The 25,278-nt window shown below is 59.8% G+C and overlaps 1 protein-coding gene across 6 annotated transcripts; it reads right to left on the reverse strand.

The window, feature by feature from the left end:
* Positions 1 to 248: 248 nt before the first annotated feature.
* On the reverse strand, positions 249 to 8,364 carry PPP1R26 (protein phosphatase 1 regulatory subunit 26). Of its 6 annotated transcripts, none has more exons than XM_081279352.1 (5): positions 7,290 to 8,364; positions 6,326 to 6,437; positions 5,229 to 5,337; positions 4,335 to 4,457; positions 249 to 4,151 (listed from the first exon to the last, which is right to left on the reverse strand). In XM_081279352.1, exon 5 carries the CDS (start codon positions 4,092 to 4,094, stop codon positions 423 to 425), a length of 3,672 nt encoding a protein of 1,223 aa, XP_081135478.1. In that variant the 5' UTR covers positions 4,095 to 4,151; positions 4,335 to 4,457; positions 5,229 to 5,337; positions 6,326 to 6,437; positions 7,290 to 8,364; the 3' UTR covers positions 249 to 422. The 6 variants fall into 6 exon arrangements, with proteins under 6 accessions (XP_081135478.1, XP_081135480.1, XP_081135477.1 ...); XM_081279354.1 differs by having other exon boundaries at positions 6,326 to 6,452; XM_081279351.1 differs by lacking the exon at positions 7,290 to 8,364 and adding an exon at positions 7,069 to 7,203.
* Positions 8,365 to 25,278: the final 16,914 nt, after the last annotated feature.

A 25,278-nucleotide genomic window follows, 5' to 3' on the forward strand; every position in this document is an offset into this window, starting at 1 on the left:
GTGAGTTCTTTATTAAAAGCACTATTCCGGGAGCTTCAGACAGACACGGGCATTTCAGGGCTTCCCAGAGGGTGGCCACTGCCTCCCAGGCTTGAACATCTAAACCAGCAACTGGCTAGAGTCCTGGCCAAGGTGACCCTCGCTGTGACAGTAAGAACCAAAATGTGTGCTCATCTGTGGCTCCATGCAGACCACAGCACGCTGCAGTTAGGAACACCCTTCAAAATCAAGACAACATTTTCCAAAAATATTTTTTACAGCACTTTAAATAATTTACAAAAAGCTACAAAAATCATATTTACCAGGACACGTCTGTTAAATAAACCTCCTGTTAGTGTACACATGTACAGGGCTATGTACAGGACGCTGGCTGCACTCTCCTGCGCACGCGGCTCTGCACAAGGGGCGGGCCAGGCTGTGCGTCACAGCTTGAGGACTCTGCCCTTCACCACTGAGCCACGGTCCTCCAGGGAGCTGTCGCTGCATTCACTGGCATCGCTGCCCAGCACCTCCTGGTCCTGGTCATCCCTGTCCACCACCCTGTGGCCATACCTCAGGTCCAGGATGCCTTCCTCTGAGCCCAAGTTCCTCTTGTCCTGCAAACCGAGCCCTGCCCGGGCTTTCCTGCTTGGCCAGTGCCCACTGTCCTTCACGAGCAAGTGTGGGCTTCCAAACACGGGGCTGTGACCAGCCTGGGTCTCTCTGAAGGCCGAGAAGGACGGGCCCTGCAGAGGCAGACCCAGGTGGGGACTGAAGAGGCCGGCCTGCTGGCCTCCCCAGGGGACGCTCTTCCCAAAGTGGAACAGCTGGGTGGACAGCAGGGGAGAGAAGCCTGGAAAGGACAGGTTCTTCCTGGGGTCCAAGGAGAGGCTGTGAGGGACCCTGGCCTGCCCCTGGGTCCCCTTCTCTTTCTCACCCCCAAGGCCCCCGGTCCATGCTGAACTCCGACCTTCTGAATTCAGTGACCATGGGCTGGGCAGCCTGCTGTGGTGGGCCAGGTCACTCCAGGGGAGGGCCAGCTCGGCCTGAGGTCCCGGGCTAGGGGACAATAAGCTCCGGCTCCCATAGTTGACATGAAAGGTTCCCCCGGAGCTTCCGGTCTCAGCTCCTGCTGTGGCACAGCTGGGCAGCTGACCAAAAGCACTTTCTGTGGCTGCGGGCTCAGCGCGGGGTGGGCTCTGGTCTTTGTGAACATAGACATTCCTCCTACTCGCAGGACACCCTTTGGCAGAGGGGTTCCCACTGGCACTCCTGGGCAGTGTGGGCTCACACCGGCCTGCAGCAGCCGGGTGGTGGGAAGTGTGCTCGGTGCGGGCTGCGCCCTTCCCGCCGGGGATGAAGAGGCTGGGGGCACACGGTCCCCCAGCCTTCTCTATGCCCCTTAGTCCTTCAGCCAGTGGAGGGCCGCCCCTGGCCCTCTGGCTCCGTGTGCACACGCCGGGCTGCAGACTGGGGGCCAGCTCCTTCCTGCAGGGCTCCTCCGGCCGGGCTGCGTCCCCTCCTTGAACTGCTGAACTGCTCACGGACTCCTTAGCCTTTTCTGCCAAAAACTTTCTAATCTCCAGTTCGATGCTGTCGTCACTGTCCACTGAACTGTCCTCAGACAGGGAGCTGGGGGCAGAGCACGCATGGTCACGGGCTCCTGTTTCCTTGGAGAATGGAGTCCCTTCGGGCGGTCTCCTCCTGGACTGGAGAGCTGGGGCTGCGTCCTTGCCCCCCAGCTTCCTCCCCTCTGCTGGACCACTGAAGGCACTGGGCGGTCGTCTCCCCAGGCATGCCCTGCTGTCCCTTCTGGACGTGGACAGGCAGTTCCTCAGCACCCGTGGGCCTCTGTCCTTCCAGGCTCTCGGGAGGCCTCCCAGCGTGTGCACCAACCGTGTCTCGGGGGTGCTGAACCTGACCTTCTTCCTGCAGGCTGCCCGGGGATCCCTGCACCTCTTCTTGAGCTTCCGCTTGGATCTCAGCAGGTCCTTGATGGCCGTGTCGAGGTCCTCGTCACTGTCCAGAGAGCTGCTCTTGTCCTCGGAGCTCTCTCTCTCACCAACGCTCCTGCCTTCTCCTGCCTTCCCCTGAACCCCAAGGCCTTGCGACACGCAAACGTCACTGAGCAGGAAAGGCCTGGAGGGCACAGGCTGGCTCCTGGCCTGGCACTCCCTGCCCGGGGCCTCGCCGGCGTTTGCCTGGCTGGGGGGGTCCTGCCCGCTGTGGCCAGGCTGAGCCTGCCCCTGGCTGCGGTCGCCGTCCTGGGCACCGTCTTTCACCTCCCTTGGTTTCTTGGGGGTGGACATCCTCACGGCACTGGCTCCACCTCTGCGTTTCCTTCTGCAGCTCAGGGGCAGGTCTGGGGGTTTAGAGAGAGGGGCCTTGGGGACACTGGTCTGGCTGCTGGGGCCTGGTGGGGAGAGGGGGCCTGGGGTGGGCTGTGGGCAGTTTTCGGCTCTGGCCAGCAGACTTCCTGACTGTGCCTTCAGAGCCAAAAACGTCCGGATCTCCTGCTCTATGCTGTCGTCACTGTCCACGGAGCTGCTGTCCCCATCAGAGCGGGAAGGCACGTTGGGGGAGCAGAAGGGGGGGCCTACAGACGTGGGCCCGCTGCTACCCTCCACAGGCGCCGGCAGGATGGTCTTGGAGATGTCCAGGATGGCTTCAGCGCACATCAGCTCGGCCGAGGTGTCTGCGCGGCCCGAGGCCCGTTCCCAAGGCCCGCTGCTGGTGGTGGTGCCTGCCGGAGGTACGGCAGCCCTGGCATCCCTGGGTGGCTTTGAGAGGTGGTCGGAGTCCAGGCCCCCTGGGCTGGGGTCTGTGGCCCTGGGGACCGCCGGCTTCCTCCTGCTCGGAGTTCTCCTGGGGGTCTCGGGGAAGGCACTTCTCAGTGAGCTGCCTGGGCTGCTGGCGGGAACGTCGGGCCCCTTCTCCTGGCTGAGCTGGGCTCCCGGTGGCGGGTCCCCGCTGGCCTCCTTCCTGGTCTTCTCCAGCTGATACAGCTGGATGGCCTCCTCGATGCCGTCGTCACTGCTGGAGTCGGAGGCCTCGTGCTGGGGGGCCACATTCCTGCCGCGGCTGCCCCTTCGGCTGCCCCTTCTTCCAGCTCCGCAGTTCCTCTTGCCTCCACCCCTGCTCTGTGCTGCCTGGGGCTTGGGGGCGGCAGGCCTTGTGCTGCCCAGGTTCTCGGGCTCAGTGGCGACCTTTGGCCTGAGGCTGCCGGGCGCTGTGCTGCCCTTTGCTGACCTGGGAGGTCTGCGGAAGACAAACTCCTTACAGGCGCCCATCAGACTGTGGCGGGGCGGCGCCCTGACGGGGGGCTCCTGGGTGGGTTTCAGGGTGGATCGGGCTGGACTTTCGCTGGGATCTGTGCTCTTGTCCACAGACCCGTCGCACTTTTGGTTTCCGTGTTGTCTTTTCTCATTCAAAAACTGCTCTATTTCTGCCTGGATGCTCTGCTCAAAGGAGTCCTCGCTGCTCACACTGACGGGGGAGGCTGAGCCCTGGTCCCCGCCGGCCTCCCCAGGGCTGCCAGGAACACTGGCTGACACTGGGGCAAGTTTTGGGGGACACAGGGCGGGCGGGGTGCCACTGTGTGGAGGCTCTGGTTTGCCTCTGCTGCCCCCACCTGCGGCCCCGCCAGGCTGGGTCCCCATGGGCATGGGCTGTGCGGCACCACTCTTGGCCTTCAGGTACTCCTGGATGGCCTCCTCAATGTCCCGGTCCACAGAGTCGTCACTGTCGGAATCCAGTGCCAGCGGGCCAAGGCTGGCAGCTCCCTCCTCGGCTGGGGGGTGGCGATGGGCAGCAAGGCCACAGGCAGCAAAGGCAGGCGGCGCGCTGCGCAGGGCAGGGCTGGTAGCCAGCCTGCCCTCCCGGCACCCCTCCGCCCGCTGGCTTCTCTGCGTGGCACGCTCATCGTGCGTGCCCAGGGCGGCCTCACCGCGCTGCAGCGTGCTGATGACCATCTGCACCCTGGCACTCACCGAAGCTCTGGCGACAGCCTCTTCCGACTCTGAGAAGCACTGGGGGAACCTAAAGCTCCCCGGCGGGCCGAAGGCCTCCCATTTGGACTGGAGAGCGACCACTGGAGGGGCGTTCATGAGGAACATCCTAGCAGACGGGTGGGGCTCAGGGGGACCGCGCTGTGTTCTCCTTGGGTTCACATCCTGGGACAAAGAGAGCACAGGGCACAATGTCCAGGGACCAGCTGCACCAGCTGCCCCGGGCTCCTCCACTGCAAAAGGAGGCATTTCTTTCCTCTGGGCCAGGCCTGCTGAGAAGACCCAGAAAGAAAATGCCCCCACTCTCTGTCCTGCCTCCCCCTCGAGGAGGACTAAGGTTTTACTGACCTCAAAAGATTGTCAGGAGGTGCTGCTGTGACCAAGTCCCGGACGTTGAAAAGAAGGACTATGGCAAATCCCGGTGAGGGTGACTTCACAGGAAGAGTCATTCTTGGCAGGACCACCTCACTCCTGAAACAGAAAGGTGTGTGCCGTGAGCAGCTCAGAGAGCGCTTCCCCAAGCTTCTTCCAGTTACTTCTACTAAGACCAAGACGTCAAATGTGCGTCTGCTGGACGGTCTCAAGGACCCGAATCATTGTTTTAGCTACTTAGCAGGCTAGCCGCCCCGAACACCGTCTCACGCCCTCTCCACCCCCGCAGTCACTCCCAGGTCTTGGGGTCTCAGCTGAGCTGCTCCCAGCAACACTCTGAAGGCCAGCTCACAGCTGGCCTTCTTGCAAAAGGTCAGTCCCTGGACTGCCCTACAGAGCATGATGTGCCCTGGGTGGCCAATGACAGAGCATGATGTGCCCTGAGTGGCCAATGATGGCACGGCTGATAGTTCTGACCCCATCGCCAAACCGAGTGCAGTGAGGTTCAGATGCACGGGAGGCCCACTAGCAGACACTGGGCTCCCTCAGAAGGCTGCTAGGAAGCCATCGCCACCCTAGGCCTCAGGAGCTGGGTGGGCTTGGCCCGCACCTTCCTTGGCTTCCTCTGGATCCTGTGTACCAACTTTCTCGGTTTAGCTGGGAACGTCCTTCCCACAAGCATGTGATCTGGTTGTTTACACACCACACACCTTCCTCAAGAGAGGGGGGGCCAGGCGCCACCTCCCGGCAAAGGGGCAAGCGGTGGGAACCGGCAATCAGAGGGCATGCCAAATTCAGAACTGACTCACTTGCTATTACCAATCTGTGCTCAAAAAGTGAAACTAAAACGGAAGAATTTATTGCAATTACTTGAAATTCTCTTCGAGTCCAGGCTCCCGTTCAAAGGCTTCAAGGCTGCCTTCGTCACTCCGTGCTCAGGGAGAGGTGCCCTCTGCCAGCTGCTTGAACACACATTCCACTACCAGAATTAAGAGAATCAGAGACAGCTAATTCAGAGACTGCAGCTACAGTTCATAAATATTTTTCTGGAAAGACTTATCATTAACTTAAGAGCTCAGAGTTAAGTTCTGGAAGAACTTACCTTGAGACATTAATCACAGCTACTTTACAAAGCTCCCGGAGCTGAAAATGGGTGCATGAGCTGGCTAGTGCCTCTCAAGTTCTGGTGTCCACTACAGCCCTATTTCCCCCAAAATGTCGCCTCTGGAGAGGTCCCCAGAGGAAGCAGTGGTAGGGGACAGAAGACAGGGCTGGGCTCTTTCACTGGGTAGGGGGCTTGTGCCCACTCTGCTGTGGACATTATTCAAATTGCCAGGACAAAGCCACAGAAATGACAAAACATTTGCCTGAGCCCTGGGCTGTGAAGAGTCTAAACCAAAAACATTAACTCCTTAAATAGCAATCCTGCCTTAACAAAGGGGCCCAGGGAGGGTGGAACCCTGGGGCGCCCTGATTTCCACTCCAGGTGCAAGCTGCAGCAGGGAGTCACCCACCTCTATTAACCAGTTTACAGCTTGTAAATGGTGCAGACAGAGCCTGGTCGCCCAGGGAAAATTTTTCTGAGTTCTCCAACTACTTAGTCCTAGAAGGTTAAAAAGCCAAGAGAGCTCCAGAGACAGCCTGGATTTAAAACGGTCAGCCAGGAGAGGAGTCATCTCAAGAACCCCGCCAAGGTGAGGTGAAGTGTGGCTTGGTCCAACTGCTACCATGCACCCAAGGGCCCTAGAAACTGGTCTCTAAGTGACTGTAGGGGCACTAGCACCTGCAGGCCAAAGCCACCTGGTGTCAGATTTAAGAGCCAGTGGAAGGCATCTGGACATCCTCCTGGTCTAGACACCCACGCCCTGGAGAGAACAAAGCCACACTCAAGCCCTGGCCACCTAACTCTGTCCTCTACCTTCCAGAAATGCCCCCACACCAACACCGGGCTCAACTTGTGTTCTTACCTTCCAGGTGGGGCTTTTCCTAGGGTTAGGGGAAGCCAGGGTCTGCACGCTGGAGAGGAGAGGAGGAGCCCATCTGCGAGGGGGCCGCGGCAGGAGGGTCCTCTCCACCAACCTGAAAGGGGCGGGGCTGGAATTCAGTTGTAGCCGGCCCCAAGCCGAGACCAACCGGATCGCAACCCGCGCCCCGCCCCCAGCAAAACTGCAGCGATACCGAGCCGGGCCGGAGGCGGGGGAGCCTCTGGCTGCTCCTGCCCCGCACCTCAGCCTCAGCGCCCGCTACTGGGCTCGGCTCGCCGCCCCGGGAGCCGGAGCAGCAGCCTGGCCCTCGGCCTGGGAGGCGCGGAACCTCCCCCGGGAGCGTCAGGCCTCCCCGCAGGTCTGCGCCCCCCGCGCTGCGTTCCGGGCTGCGAGGCTCGGAGCCTGCGGCCCGGAGCTCGGCTCCCTCCCGGAAGCTCCGCCTGGCGCAGGGCGTGAGCGCTGCCCTGGGGGCCAGGCAGACCCGGGTCGCCTCGGTCCCCGAGCGCCGCGGGCCTCACCTGCGCCTGACTCACCTGGGCCCGGCCGGCGCCCGCCAGCTCCCGAGGGACGCGGGGCGCGCGCAGGGGCTGGCGGGCGCGGGAGCTGCCTCCGGGGGCCGCGACCCTCGCCCGGGCGGGGACCCGCCCCCGAGCCCGCCCGCCGCGGCGCCCCCTCCCGCGAGCCCCGTCGCCCGCCGTGGCCTGCACGGCGCCGCCCCGCCTCACCTCCGCGGCCGCCCGCCGCGCCTCGCGCCCCGGGAAGGCGGCCGGCCGGGAGGCGCGCTCCGCCCTCGGCCCGGCGCCGGGAGGGGCCGCGGGGCGTCCGGCGGCCCGCGCCGCCCCGCGCGCCGCCGCCCCTCGCCCGGGCGCGCCGTGGGAAGCGCGGGAGGGCGGGGCCGGCGCGGGGGCGGGGCGACCCCCCCAGCCGCCCCCTCCCCGCCACCTACCCGCGGCGGCGGCGGCGGCGGCCGCGCTCCGGAAGCCGTGCCCGGTGGCTGGGCATCATGGGAATGGCACGGCCGAGTTCCGGGGGAGGCGCGCGGCCCGGCCGGACCCCCGCCCGCGAGAGCGCGCCCACCTGCCGCCGCGCCGCGCCGGGGCAGCCAGCGCCCGCGCCACCCCTGCCGGGGCCCGGCCGCGTGGGCGCGCGCCACGGAGTGCACCGGTGGTGGGCCCGGGCTGCCTGTCCCCGGTTCCCGCTCGAGTCAGACCTCCGCGCGGGGACCCGGCCGTCGCGCTGTCCGCCGGGTCCTGGGCCCGGGCCTGGTGTGCGCCCTGCGCCGAGTGCGCGCAGAGCGGGTTGGAGGTCGGGCGCTACGAAGTCCACCAAGGCGAGGGGTGTGGCCGTGGAAGAGCGCGGGGAGGCCACTTGACTGTCGTAGTTAGTACTGTCCTAAGCTGACGCGTTGCTAGGCGCTGCTTCGTGTCCCGGGTGCCTGGCACCTGCCCAGCTCGGCCTTCCCTTTCCGCAGGCTTCCAGAGATGCCGTGATGCCCTGCGCGGGTCTGCACAGAGCTAGAGTTGAGCCTGACCTTCCTGTGCTGGAAGCCTTCTGCGGGCGCCCCCCACGCTGCCGCTGCCTGCGCAGGCCTCCAGCTGTCTTCCGCTCCCTGCTGCTGAACGCTTCTGTGTCGCGCTCACTGCCACACACCTTAGCTTTCCTAGCCTCAACCCACACCCAGAGCCTGAGACTGGGCAAGTGACCTCCAGGGTCATGCACTTCAGGTGACCGGCTCTGCACGGAGGTCCTGTCCTATGTGTTTCTGCAGTTCACTGGCCATGGGACTCGGAAGCCCTGGGCTAGTTTCCTTCACCTTATCAAATGGTCTGGAGATACCTGTCCAGGCTTGGGGTCACCCCAAGTGTCTCTGGTAATGGCAGGGAAGAGCCCAGTGCCCACTCCTGGAGGGGGCAAGGCACTGGGGGTTTCTTTCCTGACCAGAAAGTAGGAGATTGGATAGGGTCAACCCCAGAAAATGAGAAGGGGAGTTGGGATCAAGTTTGGGGGTCAAAAAACCCATTAAAATATTGTAATGCCTCTGCGAATTGTTTACAAGAAACAAGTTTTTTTTCCTCATTATAAATTAATACTCTTGGGCTGGGGATGTGGCTCAAGCGGCAGTGCGCTCGCCTGGCATGCGTGTGGCCCGGTTGGATCCTCAGCACCACATACAGACAAAGATGTTGTGTCCGCCGAGAACTAAAAAATAAATATTAAAATTCTCTCTCTCTTTCTCTCTCTCTCTTAAAAAAAATTAATACTCTTTACTTAAACCTGGGAGAATAATTAATAGTCACCACCCCCATGACATGGGCTATTAATATTTTGGCATGTTCTAGTACCAGGGATTGAACCCAGGGGTGCTTTGCCACTGAGCCACACCCCCAACCCTTTTTATTTTTCATTTTGAGACTGGGTCATAGGGCCTCTCTAATTTCCTGAGTCTGGCCTCAAACTTGTGGTACTCTTGCCTCTGCCTCCAGAGGCTGGGATCCCAGTGTGTGTCCTCTGGGCTCTATGCGGTTTTTAAGCCAGCTCATGATAAACAGCTGGATGTCCTTGGAATACTGGAAATCTCCCTAGGATAGCTTTCTAGAGGACAGCCTGCTGGGGCAGAACCATGGTGCCTTTTGCCAAAATGCCCTTCAGAAGCCCTGCTCTAACTTGCTGTCCGGCCTCGATGATGCTGTTTTCTTGGCTTTGTGCCAGTTCTGAGTGGTGTCACACCATTTTGTCTTTGGCAGTCTGACAGGTAAAACAAGGCTTTTTGTCACTTTAATTTTAATTCCTCTCAACTGCTGTAGACATTGAGCCTCTTTTCATTTTATCATTTGGCCATTTGGAGAATTACCTGTATATGTTTGGTCCATGTTTAACTCTTCCTTTGGACCACATCCTTTTTCTGTTGGTTCTGAGAGCCTTTAATATTAAGGGGTGCAGCTGCCTCTGCTGTGGACCCGTGGACCCTGTGTCGGTGGGCCTCGGGTGGTCATCTGTCTCCAGACTCTGGATTGGGTGTTTCTGTTTTCACACACTTTTAACTTCTGCAGGTCAATCTGTCGGACTCTCTTGGATGGGTTCTGCTTTGGGGTAAGACCTAGGATGGTCTTGGCTCTGTGGAGACTTCCAAAGCATCTGCTGGTTCCATGGGCAGATGGCAAAATAAGACCAGGGCCTCCTGGGAGATTTGACCCTGGAGCATGTGGCCTATAGGAAGCTGTTTCTCAGGGGAGAGGGCGCTTTCTTCTCTCCTTCCTGAAACTTCTGATCTTTAGGTCCTGGTTGGTGGGGTTTTAACTTTCAGGAGACCTCACCCCTGCACCTTGTGAGGTCTTTCTCAGGGGAACCCGGAGAGGCACTGTGTGAGGTGCTGGCTTTGATGCTGGGAACTCTCATTTTCCCTCTTGTCCAGCCTCTGGGCAGGCTCGGTGGCCAGTGTGGCCAGTGCACCCTTGAGGGCCCTGCACAGCCCTCTGTAGAGGGAGCAAAGTCTTGGGACTGTCCCACAGTCACTGTGCATGTGGAGGAGGGAGGCCTCTGGGCAGACCTGGCGGAGTGTCAGCTGGGGCTCTGGTGAGATGAGCCCCAGGTCTCGTTCGGCTCTGCGTGCCTTTACAGAGGATTAAAGGACACCGGGAAGGGAGGTGCGTTTCCCACCTCTTGAGTGCGGCTCCAAACCCAGGGTGGGAGGACATACTGCAGGGCACTCTGGGAGGACGCCCTGCACTGCTGAGCCTCTGCTCCCAGGATGCCCATCCTGGAGGGAAAGGCCATCCACAGACCAGGGAAGGGCCACCCCGGTGCACTTTAGAACAGCCAGGTAGGGGCCAGGTACGAGGCTGCCGCTGTAGTCCTAGGACTCTGGAAGCTGAGGCAGAGGAGTTTGAGGCAAGTTCCAGGCCACCTCAGCAACTTAGCAAGACTGTCTCTAAATGAAAAAATAAAAAGGGCTGGGGATGTGGCTCCGTGGTAGGGCACCCCGGGTTCTGTCTCCAGGAGGGTAGGAGAGCAAGGTGGGGTTGCCTCTGCCTGGTGGTGCCATGTCACCAGTGAGACCCTTCTGGGTGGGCTGGGGAGGGGACATGTTTTCGTTTGTGCCCTTATGCTGTTTGAGTTTCTAAGATCATTATTTCTTAAACCTAAGAACCGAGCTTATGTTTAATGAAAGTGGGTGACTACGGATACGTGCAGATGCAGCCATCTATGGCTCACCTGTCCCGTGGGCGCTCACCTCCCTAGTGGGGCAGCAGACCCATCCCAGGTTGGAACAGTACCCTCATCCTCCCTGAGCCCACAGAAAGGGAGACAGCCTACTCCGCCCAGGTTGAGGGACTCCTTGGCCCACTGGACTCCATCTCTGGAAATTCTGTTTCTGCCAAACAATCTTTAAAACCTTTTACCTCAGCAATGACTTTGGTTTTATTTCTTGAGTGTTAGGTTCTTAGAATTTTTCTGGCAAGAATCTTACCTGATGTGTGATTTACAATGGCAGAGGCCGCGTGGCTTTCAGATGAGCTATTTATAAGTGGCTTGTTAAGCTATTGCGGAAAGTCAGTTTCCGGAGACAGAATGATCCAGGCGGGCCCTGCACGCACCACACAGGGAAAACGAGGACACTCTGGGTTCATTCAAGAAAGAGAAGGGCGCTTGCCAAGTTGAGATTTGAGAGAAGGATTATTTTCTCACTGGTTTTTACAGAAAAGTGAGTTGTGCAAAGGCTCTTCTCATGAGACAGTCCTGTGAAACTTGCTCTCTTCACCGAGGGCCTGTGGAGCCCACGTGTGGTCCTCAGAGCTCACCTACGGTCTGGGACAGACCAGAAAGGTCCCTTTCCCAAAGGCAGAGGGCGTGGTGCATCACTCACACGAGGGACAGGAGCACGCACAGGTGCCCCCCCCGCACAGTTGGGCCCCCACACACAGGTGGGCCCCGCACCCGTGGGCCCACACAGGTGCCCCCCCTGCAAAAATGGGCCCACACAGGTGGGCCCCCCCATAGGTGGGCCCCCACACACAGGTGGGCCCCGCACAGGTGGGCAGGGGAGGTGGTGAGGGACTTGGCTGTAAGCCTCCCGGCAGCAGGTCTGGCAGAGAGTGCAGCTGGGATGTCCTGCAGATGCCACGTAAGCCTCCCTTGGCCACAGGACGTGGGCCTGGGGCAGTCCCTCAGGGGGAGTGTCAGTCAGCTTTTCTTTACTGCTACCAAACACCTATAAGAAGACCTAGAGGAGGAAGAGCTCGTTTTCGGCTTGTGTCCGAGGTCCCAGTCCACAGATGGCCAGCTCCTTTGCTCTGGACTGCACATCATGGCGGAAGGGGCCACAGGGCAGATGCCCCCTTCCCGGGGGCACAGCTCCAGGGCCCACCTCCTTCAGCCACACCCCACCGGCCCACACTCGGTTGGTCCATTCACACTAGGAAGGGCCGAGGCGGTGACAGTCCCTCAGTTCACCTCTGAACATCCCCGCACTGACGGCAGCTTGGGGACACCTCCAGACTGTGACCGTGCCCCCCATGAGGAAAGCCCAGAAGTGCCCTGTGGGCCAGGGACGGGGTGTTCCTGCCCCCAGCACCTCTACCCTGAGGCCCGGGCCGCTAGCTGCCTGTGTGCACCACGAGCCTTCCAGGCTCTGGAATCTTCTGTGAAAGGTCTGCCAGGAGCCGTGCGCTCCCTATCTTAGGCAGAGTTTGTTAATTTGTTAAATCTCTCAGACATTTTATTCGAAATAAGTTCATTGGAAGAAGCTGCAGAAAATGTGTCAGGAATTCTAAGATCGTGGGACTTAGATCTGAAAACCCGGAATAGAGTTTCAACGGTGGCACTGACGTGGCGGCAGATGTGATGGAGGAAGCCGGCCCACCCTGCCTGCCACGTGGAAGTTGCCACGTCGTGGTGGCGGGTGAATGTGGCGCAGAGTGAAGATGAGAAAGCTCAGCACGTTCCTGTCGAGTCTCCGAAATGTTCTCCAGGCCCATGGAGAGCAGTCTATTTCAGGTATTGTAGGACGGAAAGAAGCAAGAATTGGCTGTGTAGTGTCTGAGTTTTTGGAAGGCAGTGTGGAACATCTTACATTTTTTTAGTTTTTGGTATAAAAATCTACTTCTGATATCCTGAAAGATGGGATGGTAACACATGTCCTCCAGGCTTGGTAAAGGTTTATCGCTTCTTTGTACAGCAGTTTGGGGCCATTGGAGTAAGTTAGGGGTACATGGGGTCCCCATTTTCCACTGGTCCAGCCCAGACTGAAAGGAGTTGATGGATGTCTTAGTTCATTTTTCATTACTGTAACAAAATGCCTGAGTCTGGGTGATTGATAAAAAAAAAAAAGTTTATTTGACCCTGGTTCTGCAGTCTGGGAGTCTGAGAGCCTGGCTGGCTTCTTGCTGCATGCTGGAATGGTGGAGGGTGTCACGTGGCAGGGCACAGTTTGTGCCAGCTCAGGTCTCCTCATAAAGCCCACCCTCATGACCTTATTAATCTGTTTCCCCCAAAGCAGCATGGGAGGATTACACGTCCGCACAGGCACTTTTGCGGGATGTACTCAGGGTGCCACCGGAGAGCCACCTGCGGGCCCTGCCCACCTGCTCCAGAAGCCTTGCCTTCCACAGCACGTCCTGCACACAGCTACCCCTGCACGGCCCAGGAAAACCACCGGGCCCTTTCCACCCCGCAGGAGCTGGCAGATGGGCGGGGAAGGGGACAGCTGCTTCCACTTGTCAGGGACAGCGTGGGGACCTTCTGTGTAGCCCTGCTCCTGCTGGTCCCGGGGTGGGTTCCCTTGGCCTCACTCGCCATGCCCCGGGCCCTCTCCTGACAGCGGGGCTGTGAGGAGGGGACACCCCTCCTGAGGGAGCTGCTGGGTCAGCGCAGGGACCTAGAGGTGCTGGGCCCAGGCCTGGGGAGGTGGCCAGGGTTTCACTCTGGCTTTCACACTGAGGTTTTGAAACGTCAGGTCGAGGAGCGTGCTTGCTCTTCAGGTGGTACTGTGTGGTTGTGCACATGTGGCCAGCATGCCCCAGAGCACTGATGAAGGTGGAGGCTGATGGGGTGAGCTGCCTGAGGCCTGTGGAGGTGGGGGGGCTGTGGGGCTTGGAGGGGAGAACCTCAGGGCGAAGCTCGCCCACTGCAGGCACCGTCTGCTGTCTACAGGAGGCACGGAACCTCCCAGCTGTGTTCTGGACCCACTGTCCCTGCTGGGGAGACCGGGGAGGTTCAGCCAACTGCTGGAGAGAGAAGGGGGTGAGCCAGCAAGGGGGTGAGTCCCTGGAAGCCAGAGAGGGGACACTGTGCTCCAGGACACCAGAGGCTTCATACAGCCAGGTGGACAGTGGGACAGAGGTGGCCCTGTGTGGACACACGCCGTCCCCTCAGCAGGAACGCCACGGGGCCTCTGCAGGGCCCAGACAGCAGGGACTTTATGCTTTTTTGTGTGGCCCAGCTTCCAGTGACATTCAGGGATGAGTTGACAACCACAGACAGAGCCCTGGAGGGAGTGGTGACAGGCCCTGGGAACTGCCAGCCACCCTCCGCGCCCGTGGCCTCACTGAAGGGAAAGCGAGGAACGAGAGGCGGTCAGTGAGAAGTGAAGGACGGAGGCGGAGGTGGAGAGTGGGGGATGCTGTCCCCGCACCCCGGTTTAGGTGAGGGGCTGGTATCCCTGTGACAAAAGCTGGTCCACAGTTTGGTCAGAGAATTTTTGGATCTGGTCTTGAGCCCCTCCAGTGACGCAGGGACAAGCATTAACAGAAGGCCCATGACAAGGGGGTCAGGAAGGGAGGTGCCCACTGGAGAAGGGGTGCTCAGCTGCCATCCCCCAGCAGAGGAGCGCTGTTCCGACCTTCAAGGTCCTGTTGGGCTGTCTGTCTTGTCCTTTGTGCACCAGGTGGATTGTCCCTCTGAGGGACAGACAGGGTCCACCTGTTCAGCCATCAAGGACCGAGGCCCCTTCCTTCTGCAGAACCACAGCAGCTGAGGAATCGAGCTGGGACCGTGTGGTCAGTAAGGCTTGAGCAAGTTGCGGTGAGTCCCCGAGAAACTGGAGTGGTGACTGCTGGTAAAGTCCCCTGGGAGGTGAGTGCAGGAGGAGGGAGGGGCAGAGGTGACAGGGGAGGAGGTCCTCAGGGTTCTGCAGTGTCCTCCTGGTCCCCAGAGGCCGAAGGAAGACTGGGGGTTCCGGCCTCGGAGAAACGCAGCTTGAGGGGCCTGGGGTGTCACTGTATAAAAGGGCGGAGAAAACCGTTTTAAACGGGGGGTAAGAGTGACCCGATAGGGTCCAGTCCATTCTGCGGAGGGTTGAGGGAGCGGGGGCCTGTTCAGGGGGTTAAAAGGTACCAGGTCTCCAGGAGACCGGGAGGGAGAGAGGCAGAGCTCGGCTTGGCCAGAACAGCATCCAAAGAGGCTCCTAATGTCTGCAGGAAGGAGGAGCAAGGGGCAGTGGGGAATCGGGGGGAGCTGGCAGAGGATGGGCCGTCCATATAGGAGCTCAAAGAGGAGAGGTTGGGTGGCTTCTTGGGGGGGGGCATACCTAAGAAGAGCCAAGGGGAGGAGTTTAGTCCACTCTCAATGTAACTCAAGGGACAGTAGACGTCGAGGGGGCTCCCTGTGCCCAACTGAGGGCCCTGATGGGGGCAGCCAGTCAGCCTGTTGCTCGGATGTGTTCCTGGGGAGGGAGCCGCTTCCACAGCGGAGGAGAGAGAGACACCCTGCCCATGGACTCCCTCCTGAGGGAAGGAGGAGCCATCTGTGAAGCAGGGCCTCCTGTGTGTGGGAGGGGTAGGAAGGCGCTCCCCAGAGTCTCAGTGCAGAACCGGGAGAGGAGGGGGGTGGAGGGTCCTGGGGCGCGGGAGGCGGGAGGTGGAGGGTCCTGGGGCGCGGGAGGCGGGAGGTGGAGGGTCCTGGGGCGCGGGAGGAGGGAGGTGGAGGGTCCTGGGGCGCGGGAGGAGGGAGGTGGAGGGTCCTGGGGCGCGGGAGGCGGGAGGTGGAGGGTCCTGGGGCGCGGGAGGAGGGAGGTGGAGGGTCCTGGGGCGCGGGAGGCGGGAGGTGGAGGGTCCTGGGGCGCGGGAGGAGGGAGGTGGAGGGTCCTGGGGCGCGGGAGGAGGGAGGTGGAGGGTCCTGGGGCGCGGGAGGAGGGAGGTGGAGGGTCCTGGGGCGCGGGGAGGAGGGAGGCCGGGTTTGAAGGTGAGCAGGTGTGGCGGGTCAGCCTGGGTCCCCCCAGGGGACCTGTGGAGATAGCGGGTGACAGGGCTGAGGACCACGAGCCTCGAGCCTCGTAGGTGAGGAGGCCCTTTACCTGACTGGGAGCCGGGAGAGCAGGGGCCTGGAGTGGAGGAGGGAGGAGGCCCGCACACAGGGATTCCTCCCTCTGTCCTGAGCACTCACAAAAGTCGTGAAGACTCCGTGGACTCTTGGGAGCAGAGGTGCCGTGAGGTGGCCATTGTCCACGTCACAGAAGGGCCATGACTGAGTGGAAAGTTGAATTGGGGCTAAGTGGGCGAGGGGGCAGCCGGGAGTGAGTCGGGTGGACTGGGAGCTCCCCAGGGAGAGCTGGAGGGTGGAGTGGCTAGAGGCAGGCGTCCCCAGCACCAGGCCAAACCCGAGTGGGGAGGGGACAGCAGTGAGAAGGGCCGTCACCACCTGATTCACTGGTCCCCCGCGGCATCTTTCTGGGACTGAGAGAAGGCCTGTGCCCGGCGGGAGTCCTGGTGCCTGGCCAGGACTCTGCTGAGGAGCCGAGAGCCAAGACCCCAGAGTGGACTGGCCAAGGGGAGGGAGGGTGCTGGGCCAGGGTCTGAGTTCTGGAGAGGAGCCTTGTCACTTGTCTCTAGGGAGTAGACCTGTGGGAGGAGGGGAGGGGAGGGCGGGGTCACCCAGTGAGGCCCCAGTGTGGACCAAGAGGAGCGCTGGTGGGTGGGAGACGGGGGTGGCCATTGTCCTGGGCCTCAGGCCAGGGTCCCCAAGCAGCTCCAATCCCTGAGGGGAGAGAGGCCGATGGGAGAACGTGACCCAGTCACTGGCACCAAGGGAAGACGAGTGGCAGGACCAGTCACACACGCCTGGGTAAGAAGCGGGTTGTCGGCAGGACCCACAGGTGCTCTGCAGGAGAAGGACGGCAGCAGGGGGGACAGCGGGACTGTGACTGGGCACGAGGTCTGTGAGATGATCGGAACGGACTCCTGGTGTGAGGCCATAGCAGGACCTGAAGCATCCCGGAGAGTAGTGTCCACTTCAGAAGGGGGTCATGGGAGGCCCTGGCAGACGGAATAGGGATGGTCCTGAGGTCAGGGTGAGGATCGGGAGCGGCAGGCGTCTGGGTGGAAGCGAATATGAGGGAAGAAGGGAAGCAAAGCCCCCAACTCTGTGAGGACGTCCCTTCCCATAGGGGACAGGGCACTGTGGAGTGACCAACAGGGGTGGGTGAAAACTAGAGAGCCCAAAGTGCAAACAAGGCCAGGTGTCTGTAGGGCTGGTCAGGTTCACCCTCTGCCCCACAATAGAGGTCCCAGAGCGAGTGGTAGCCGCAGCACCCCTGGAGGACTGAGTGTGTAGCCCTGATGTCCAGGAGGAAGGAGGCAGGCCACCTGAAATATGCAGTGACGCTGGGTTCCTGCGGAGTGAAGGTGGTGTCAGGGATGGGGACCTGGGCTTTGTCGGTCCTCTGCAGCCAGTCCTAAGAGTTGGAAAGGAGAACCAGAAGGGCCAGATGGCTGGGGGCCGCTATGGGCTCAGGGACAGTCAACAGCTCAGTGTCCCTCCTGATGGCATTTAGGACAAGGGCCAGAGGGTTGCGAGGCTTGAGTCAAGTACGAGCCCAGTGACCCTTCTGACCACATTTAAAACAGGGCCTGGGTGGTCCCGAGGGACCCTTCCGTGGGCCAGTGGAACCAGGGACAGATGCAGAGGCCGGCCGGACGGCTTGAGCGAGCATCTGGTATTTCTGCTTGCGGGCCTTCTCGTCTCTCCCGTTACACACCCTAAAGGCCCCTTCCAGAACCTCAGCTTGGGCAGTTAGGGGCCCCCTCTCGAGGTGCCCTGGTTTGGCCTTAATATCGGGAAACTCTGGGAGAAAAGTAGGTCATTAGTGGTGGTCTCCCCTGGAGTCCGGGGTCCAGGTTAGTATATTGTAATACAGCCCTGGTCAGGGGGTCTAAAGTGCTGAAGGGTTTCATTCTTGTCTTGGGGGACCTCCTGGAGCCTTTCCTAATCCATAGCCCATGGGCCGCCTTTCCAAGTGCTGCCTGAGGCGAGTAAGGAATTGGTCTCTGCGAGTCACCCCTCCAGGTGAACTATGATCCCAACTCGGTCCTGATCAGGGACTGCTTCAGTGCCCATTGGATGGGCAGGGAGGTCCGATGCACCTCATCAGCTTGCTCCCAAACTCACCTGCGCTCCTCGGGCAGGAGGGTGTGAGACCAGGTCATATGGACATCGTGGAAGGTCAAATCCGATGATTGGGTCAGGTACTGAAACTCTTTGATTATGTGGTGGGGACCCAGGCCACTTTTCCATCTGTGAAAGATGAGACCAGACAAAGGCACATGTTCCTGGATGACACCATCCACCCCAGCCACCTCGCGTAGCGGACACAGAGATGCGGGTTGGGCAGCGGCAGCCGTGAGCGTGTGGCAGGAGGAGAGAAGGGCCGAGGGGACAGTTGCTGTGGAGGCTTCATCAGGAAGAGAACTGTGTGTGGGTGGACGGAGGAGGAGCCCTGTGTGGGACCTTCTGACTCTTGGCAGCAGGCGCAGGGGGGTGAGAGCTGAGAGGACTGTGGGGAGAGAAGGAGATGCAGGGAGGAGAAGCCTGGACGTAGGATCTCTCTTCCATTTTCCTGAATTCTCACAGGAGTTAAAGAGATCCCTGATAATACTGGGATCTAGGGCTTGGCTCAGTGGTAGAGCACTTGCCTAGTGTGTGGGGCACTGGGTTCCATCCTCAGCACCACATAAAAATAAACAGAATAAAGGCGTTCTGTCCATACACAACTACAAAAACAATTTTTTTAAATAAAAAAAATTTAAAAAAATATTGGGATGTCGAGTGCCATTAAGCAGCCATTCAGAGTTGTTATCCAAAGGAGATCGAAGCCAGATCTGATTACACAAGCTGATAAGTTTTGGGGGGGGTTAGGTCAGGGGTGAGAGACACCCTCGGTTAGCCAGGAGGCAGCCCAGGGGACTCTGGGAGGGAATGGACGAGGAGCCGCCCATGGTGAGACGGAGGAGGTGAGTTCAGGGGTGGGGCATCCCCCAGTCTCTAGTAATCGCCCAGTGGAGAGGACACTGGGGCTCATCACCATCGCTGGGTGAGCATCGGGGAAGTAGCCCTCAGAGGCACTTGGCCCCTGGCTGGGACTGTGTAGAAGGGGCAGAAGCCGTGGAGATGAGAGGTCTCACAGGAGCGACTCCCAGACACCCTCGGTGGTTCTCCTCAAAACCCAGAACCCACATAAAAGACCCCCCATAGACCCGGTCAGCAGTAGGGATCAGCTGAGGCCGTGAAAGCTGTGGCTGGGGGCGTCCCTGACCACCCGGTGACCCTGGGAGTGCCAGACATTCAACGGTCATTTCCTGGGACCCGTGTGTCGTTTAGGTCAACCAGAGACAGGGGTCTTACCTGGAACGTCCCGTGGTGGGTGTGGAGAGAGCATTTGGCAGAACGGAGGGCCTGGTCCCATGGTGGAACCTGGACTGGGGCCTGGGGATGCTCAGTGATCCTCAAAGAGGGGAGTGGATACACTGGGAAACCTGATCCCGGGTTTCTGCACCAAAATGAAGGGAAAGTGAGGAACGAGAGACGGAGACCAGGCTGAGACCCACTCGGTTCATCTGTCCAAGATGACAAAGGCCATCTCTGTATAGGAGAGAGGCAGCACAGGCTTGGGTTCTGGCCTTTTATGGGGCAGCTCAGGAATCAGAGCCAGACAGGTCCTAATGCAGAGGGACCAAGCGTTTAGTGTCTAGGGCATTCTACAGCCGCACCCTCCCATGGGCTCTGCACAGAGGGGACCCGTCTCCAGGCTCTGGCCAGCACAATGGGGCCCCCAGCCCAGGCCAGCTGTCCAGCCCAACCCAGGTGGACCAGGGGCCCAGCCTCGGGGAGCCCCAGCCCACAGAGGGCTGCAGAGGGCCTTGCCGGCAGCCTCGTGGACATGGACTGGGTGCCTGCTGTGGGCAGGGAGTGGTGGGTCTTTCTCAGAAAGGGCCTTGGGCGGGAAAGCAAAACGTTTTCCTTAAAATGGCAGCTGTCAATTAAGATGGCCGTCCAGATGCTAAGCAAGGACCTGACATTCATCACCTCCCGGGGACAGGAGTGCCGAGCAAGCTCTCCAAGAAGCTCTCCCCTTGAAGACGGTGCGTGGGCCAGCACACTCCCAGACCCAGGGCCCTGGCAAGCCTTGCTGGGACCACCTCCACACTGGCCCTGCTCTGACGGCCACCCACTCACCCCTGAAATCCCAAAGCAGAAACCAGACATTTTCAAGGTGACACAGTGCAAGAGAAAGTTTCTCAGTGATACCTGCTCTGAATCCCCCGCTGTCGGAAAAGAGCAGAGCTTTGTTTGAAATCCTGTACTTGGGCCCTGGGGAGAGGGGTTCTATCTGCGGGGAGCCTGCTGGGTCTTCCTGATCCCAGAGACGTCGGAGGTCCTCTCTCCTCCCTCTCCCAGAGTCAGCTGGTCACTTTCCCTTCAGCTGGTCACTTCAGCATTTACCTCCGCCCTTAGGCTGGGGTCCCTCAAAGCAGACCTGAGTTGGGGCAGTGGGGCTGCCGCGTATTGGGGAGGGGACCCCAGAGCTGCAGCCGGGGTCCCTGACCTCTCGGTGGCCATGTGTCTCCTGAGCACGGGCACCCTCCTGCGGGAGCAGGGTGCGGCTCTGAGCCCTGGGGCTGCGTTCTGTCTGCCCAGCTTCCTCAGACTTCTCCGGTGGCACTGCGATGGCCTTTTTCTCAGAGGAGAAGCTTTCTTCTGGGCTGGGAGCCCATGGGAGCCGACATTTCAGGAGCAAGTGAGGAGGTCAGTGGCCGGCACCCTTCACTCACCGGTGGAGGTGCAGGACGCAGGAGAAGGTCTCGGCTTTGCACCGCGTGACCAAAATACCGCAGGAACAACTTAAGGAGGGGAAGTTTACCTGGGGCTCATGTTTCAGAGGCCTCAGTCCATAGGCAGCTGACTCTGGGCCCAGGTGAGGCAGCACCTCCTGGGGGAGGGCCCCGCACAGCAGGACACACGCAGCACTGAAAGGCCATGGGCGGCTGACACGGCTGACACGTATGGCGTGGGTGGACCTGAAGGTCGCTGTGCCGGACGCAGGAGCAGAGCCTCGCTCTGTTATACAGACGTCCAGTACCGCAGCACCCTAGCGGTGCAGAGCTGGCCTGCGGTGGGCGTGAGCTGGGGCGGGCAGTTCAGGGCTGAATGTGGTGCAGTGGAAAGGCTCACGGCCCAGGGGTTCCACAGTGTACGGTTCCTAGGAGCAGGGCTCCGCTTATAAATGTGGTGAAGTCTTAACTTCCCGTCTCACACCTTAGTAGGTCTCACCCTGAGACACTGTCCCTCTGAGTCTCACGGGGACCTCGGGCCACAGGGCAGAGTGCAAGCCCACTGTGGGCTCTGCTCTAGATGGGTGGAGAGTTGAACGGACTTGGGTCGGCAGTGGAGTGCGCAGGAAGAGGGGTAAAGGGGGACCCCTGCGATGGCTTCTGCCCCAGGGTGGGCGGTGGTCCCACCAGTAGAGGAGGAAGGGCCTCTGGGCATCCAGGACAGGAAGGCACCACCCCATGTGCCCTCCACCCCAGACCACAGAGGCAGTGGGAAGGAGCTTCAGAGCTTTCAGGGGTCCTGGCACCTGGCTGGAGCCCCCAAGCCTGCCACTCAGGGCTGGGAACAATGCTTGGGTCCCCTTCCCCAAGACTCCTTTGGGACTTGGGGAGGTAATGCAGAGGGACCAAGCGTTTAGTGTCTAGGGCATTCTACAGCCGCACCCTCCCATGGGCTCTGCACAGAGGGGACCCGTCTCCGGGCTCTGGCCAGCACAATGGGGCCCCCAGCCCAGGCCAGCTGTCCAGCCCAACCCAGGTGGACCAGGGGCCCAGCCTTGGCGAGCCCCAGCCCACAGAGGGCTGCAGAGGGCCTTGCCGGCAGCCTCGTGGACATGGACTGGGTGCCTGCTGTGGGCAGGGAGGCAAGGGTGGCCTTGGTCCCCGGATGGGACCTGGATGGGGAGCCTGGGGGATGTGCCTGGGCCGGTGCTGGGGAGGGGGAAGAGGCTGGGAGGCCCGCAGGACGTGGTCCCCACAGCAGCCCCTGGCATGCGGTGCCTCTGTAGGTGGGAGGGAAGCAGAGCTCTGCATCCCAGTGTTACAGTGACGTCCTGGGAGAGCTGGGGACAAACTTCCCTGGGTCTTGGCTTATGGCTGAGACCTTGGGCCTGGGGTGTGGGCATGCAGGGCTGGACACCCGGGGACAGGGGCTGCAGCTGTCTGTGGGCCCAGTCAGTACCCTCCTACATGGAGGACAGCCGGCTGGGCTTGGATCTCTGATTTCTACAAGCAAAGCCCCTGGGAGGAGCCGGCCTCTCTGCAGCTTATCCCCAGGAATGACCTGGGGTCAGAACCATGGACAGAGCCCAGCCCCTGCACCTGCAGCCTGCACCAACTGGTTCACCCACTGCCCCCTTCAGTCCTTAGGTGAGGCACCTTCAGGGCGCAGCTCCTCCCGAGCTCATGGTCAGTACCTTTTTAATGAGGGTAGACTCTCGGGTGGGCCCCTGGTGCCTGGAGGGAGGTGAATCCTGGGAGAAGAACCAGGTCCTAGCATGGTGGAGACCGGTGCACCCAGCTTACAGCCTGTTTTCGTGGTTGGGGGTCCTGCCTTTTCCTGGGGTTCCTCCCGTCCCGTGAAGGTCCCCAGGGTCCCACCCTGGACAGCCAGGGTGTGTTGGTTGGAGAGACGAGGATCTCCTTGGTTCCTCCAAGAGACAAAGGCTCACCCCTTGTCGCCCTGAGAAACGTCTCTGTGTGGCTATGGGTCTACTTTAAATTCCCATGCCCCTTCCCTGAGGCCAGCGAGGTGGTGTGGATGGCGGCTGCGGGTCACACAGCGTGGAACTTGCACCTGGCTTCCTGCAGTGCAAGATCCAAACCCAAGCTAACGGTGCCCTGGGTGCCCGGAGCTGCCTGCGCACTCACTGTGACACACGGTCCTGCGACACACACCCTGTGTACCCCGGACTGTTCTCTTCAGTGACCTCCGGGTGCTTTTTATACTTGCTTCATTTCAATGCAGCTGGACAGCAAGTCAGAGTGTCCCGGGGTATCTGACCAGGCCAGGCTCCAGGGCAGGCTCTGTCCAGGAGGGGAGGTACGATCTCTAGTTATACTTGGGTGGCTTTCCCAGCCCATAAGAGTAGTCTAGGAATCATGGAGAATTTGGAGGATCAAAGTCTAGGAGGAAATTTCAAAAGCCTCATCGTTTGTATTCCCTGGAGGGAACCGAGTGACCAGGACAGCTGTGCTGTGGACACGAGGTGAGGATGCCCCCAGGTCCCTAGCCAGTCCTGGCCCAGCCTCTGGAGGGCCAAGGGCCCACAGGAAAAGCTCCAGCTTCCCGCAGGTGGGACGGGGACAGGACTCCAGGCCACCCATGACAGTGGTGATGATTGTGGACCTGAGGGCAGGCCATGGACATGCCTTCACCAGGGTTGCCCTTCACTCTGCCTGACCTCCTTTGGGAACTCTGACAGATTATCTTTAAGATTTATTTATTTAGTTTCTTGGGATTGAACCCAGGGAGCTCTACCACTGAGCCACACCCCCAGCCCCTTTTTGTATTTTATTTAGAGACAGGATCTTGCTAAGTTTCTTAGAGCCTTGCTAAGTTGCTGAGGCTGGCTCTGAACTCTGGATCCTCCTGCCTCAGCCTCCTGAGCACCTGGCTGGCAGCTTCATTTTTTTTAAGCTAAAGTCTATAATCATTTCTCATGAAAGAAATCTTGGGAGTTTTCTTGGTTTTAGGAATTCCTATTATAACGTCTTAACTTTAGGGGAGTGCAGCTTGGGGGTGAGGAAGTGGGGCCTTGTCAGTCGAAGGTCTGCCCTACCCAAAGCCACCCAGATCCCCAAAGTTGGTGAGCCTGCCCAGGAGCGGCCACTGTGATGGGACGGGAGGCTGGGGCAGAGGGAGTCTTTCTTTTTGGTGCTAGGGATTAACCCAGAGGCACTAACCACTGAGCAACATCCCCGGCTTTACTTATTTTTCTGTTTGGTTGACCCAGGGGACTCCATTTTGATTCCGACCAGTTTCCCCGGTACAGACGTTGGGGTGTAAGGTGAATGATTTCTGGGCTCAGGTGTTCCAAGAGGACTTTGCCCTTGGGAGTCTGTGCGGTCACTCAAAATTGCTGAGAGGGATGGCAGCTGCCTAGGTGTCCTTAGGACACACGCACGTGCTCACACACGCTCTCACACATGCTCATACAATGTGCTCACACTCACACCCACTCACATGCTCATACAATATGCTCACACACACACACACACGCTCATACATGCTCTCACACATGCTCATGCAACATGCTCACACTCACACACACTCACATGCTCATACAACATTCTCACACTCACACACACATGCTCATACAATATGCTCTCACACACACACTCACACACATGCTCATACACACTCTCACACATGCTCATACAACATGCTCACACACACACTCACATGCTCATACAACATGCTCACACACACACTCACATGCTCATACAACATGCTCACACACACACTCTCACACATGCTCATACAACATGCTCACACACACATGCTCATACAACATGCTCACACACACTCTCACACATGCTCATACAACATGCTCACACACACATGCTCATACAACATGCTCGCACACACTCACATACACATGCTCATACAACATGCTCGCTCACACACTCTCACACACATGCTCATACAACATGCTCACACACACACACATGCTCACACACGCTCTCACACATGCTCATGCAACATGCTCACACACACTCACACACACTCACGTACACACTCACACACGCTTTCCCGCTCCCGCACACAGCACCCCATGGCTGGGTCAGCCCTGTGCTGTGGCTGTCATGCAGCTGAGCTGGGCAGGTGCTGGCAGTGCCCCCAGTGTGGACCTTCCTTGCTCCTCAGGTGTCCCCGGAGCCAGAGGGGACATCCTGCGATGGCGGCCTGAGCCAAGCAGTATGCACAGACCCCTCCCGTGGAAGCCACCAGCAGCAGCCGCAGGTTCACCAGCTTCCCTCTAGGAGGAGCCCAGCAGAGTCTCCCCGGGTCCCTGTCCCCCAGGCTGGTGCCCTGCAGGTGCTGCCTGGGAGGGAAGTCCATCAGGGTGGAGCAGGGCCAGGAGGGACCCGAGGCGGTGGCCTGGTCCTGCTCTGGCAGCCCCCCTGCTGGCCCTGGGTGAAGCTCTGCTGCAAACCTTCAGAGCACCTTGGAGGAGAGGCTGCTGAAGATGGCAGGGGGCGGAGCTCAGCCTCAGGTAGACCTGGAGCAGCACTTCCCCAGGTGGAGAATCCTGCCCACGGCACCCTCCTCCCAAGACCTGCCCAGTGGGGTCCTTTACAAGGACCTGCCCATGCTGGAGGACCGCACCCAGTTCTTCCAACCAGCCCCAAAGAAAGTTCTCACCTGGAGCTGACGCGGCCTCCCTGGACACACGTGATGATCGATGGCCGGCCACAGCTGCAGGTGTCAGCCTGGGTGGGGCCGTTGGCATCGGTGGCTGCCCAGGACCGACCCGCGACTAGAGCTCACCCAGCACCGAGGCCAGCCCCCACGGTGTTCCCAAAACACTGCTTTAAATTGATCTTTCAGGAAAAGAGAAGCAGGCTCTGAATTTTGACAGCAAATAGCACAGGAGGTTTGATATTTTTGTGTAA

The sequence above is a fragment of the Spermophilus citellus genome, assembly GCF_964194105.1.
Source record: "Spermophilus citellus genome assembly, chromosome: 2".
Lineage (NCBI taxonomy): Eukaryota > Metazoa > Chordata > Mammalia > Rodentia > Sciuridae > Spermophilus > Spermophilus citellus.

Excerpts from the sequence above, each read along its gene's own strand:
- PPP1R26 (XM_081279352.1), bottom strand. The coding sequence starts at position 4,094 with ATGTTCCTCATGAACGCCCCTCCAGTGGTCGCTCTCCAGTCCAAATGG.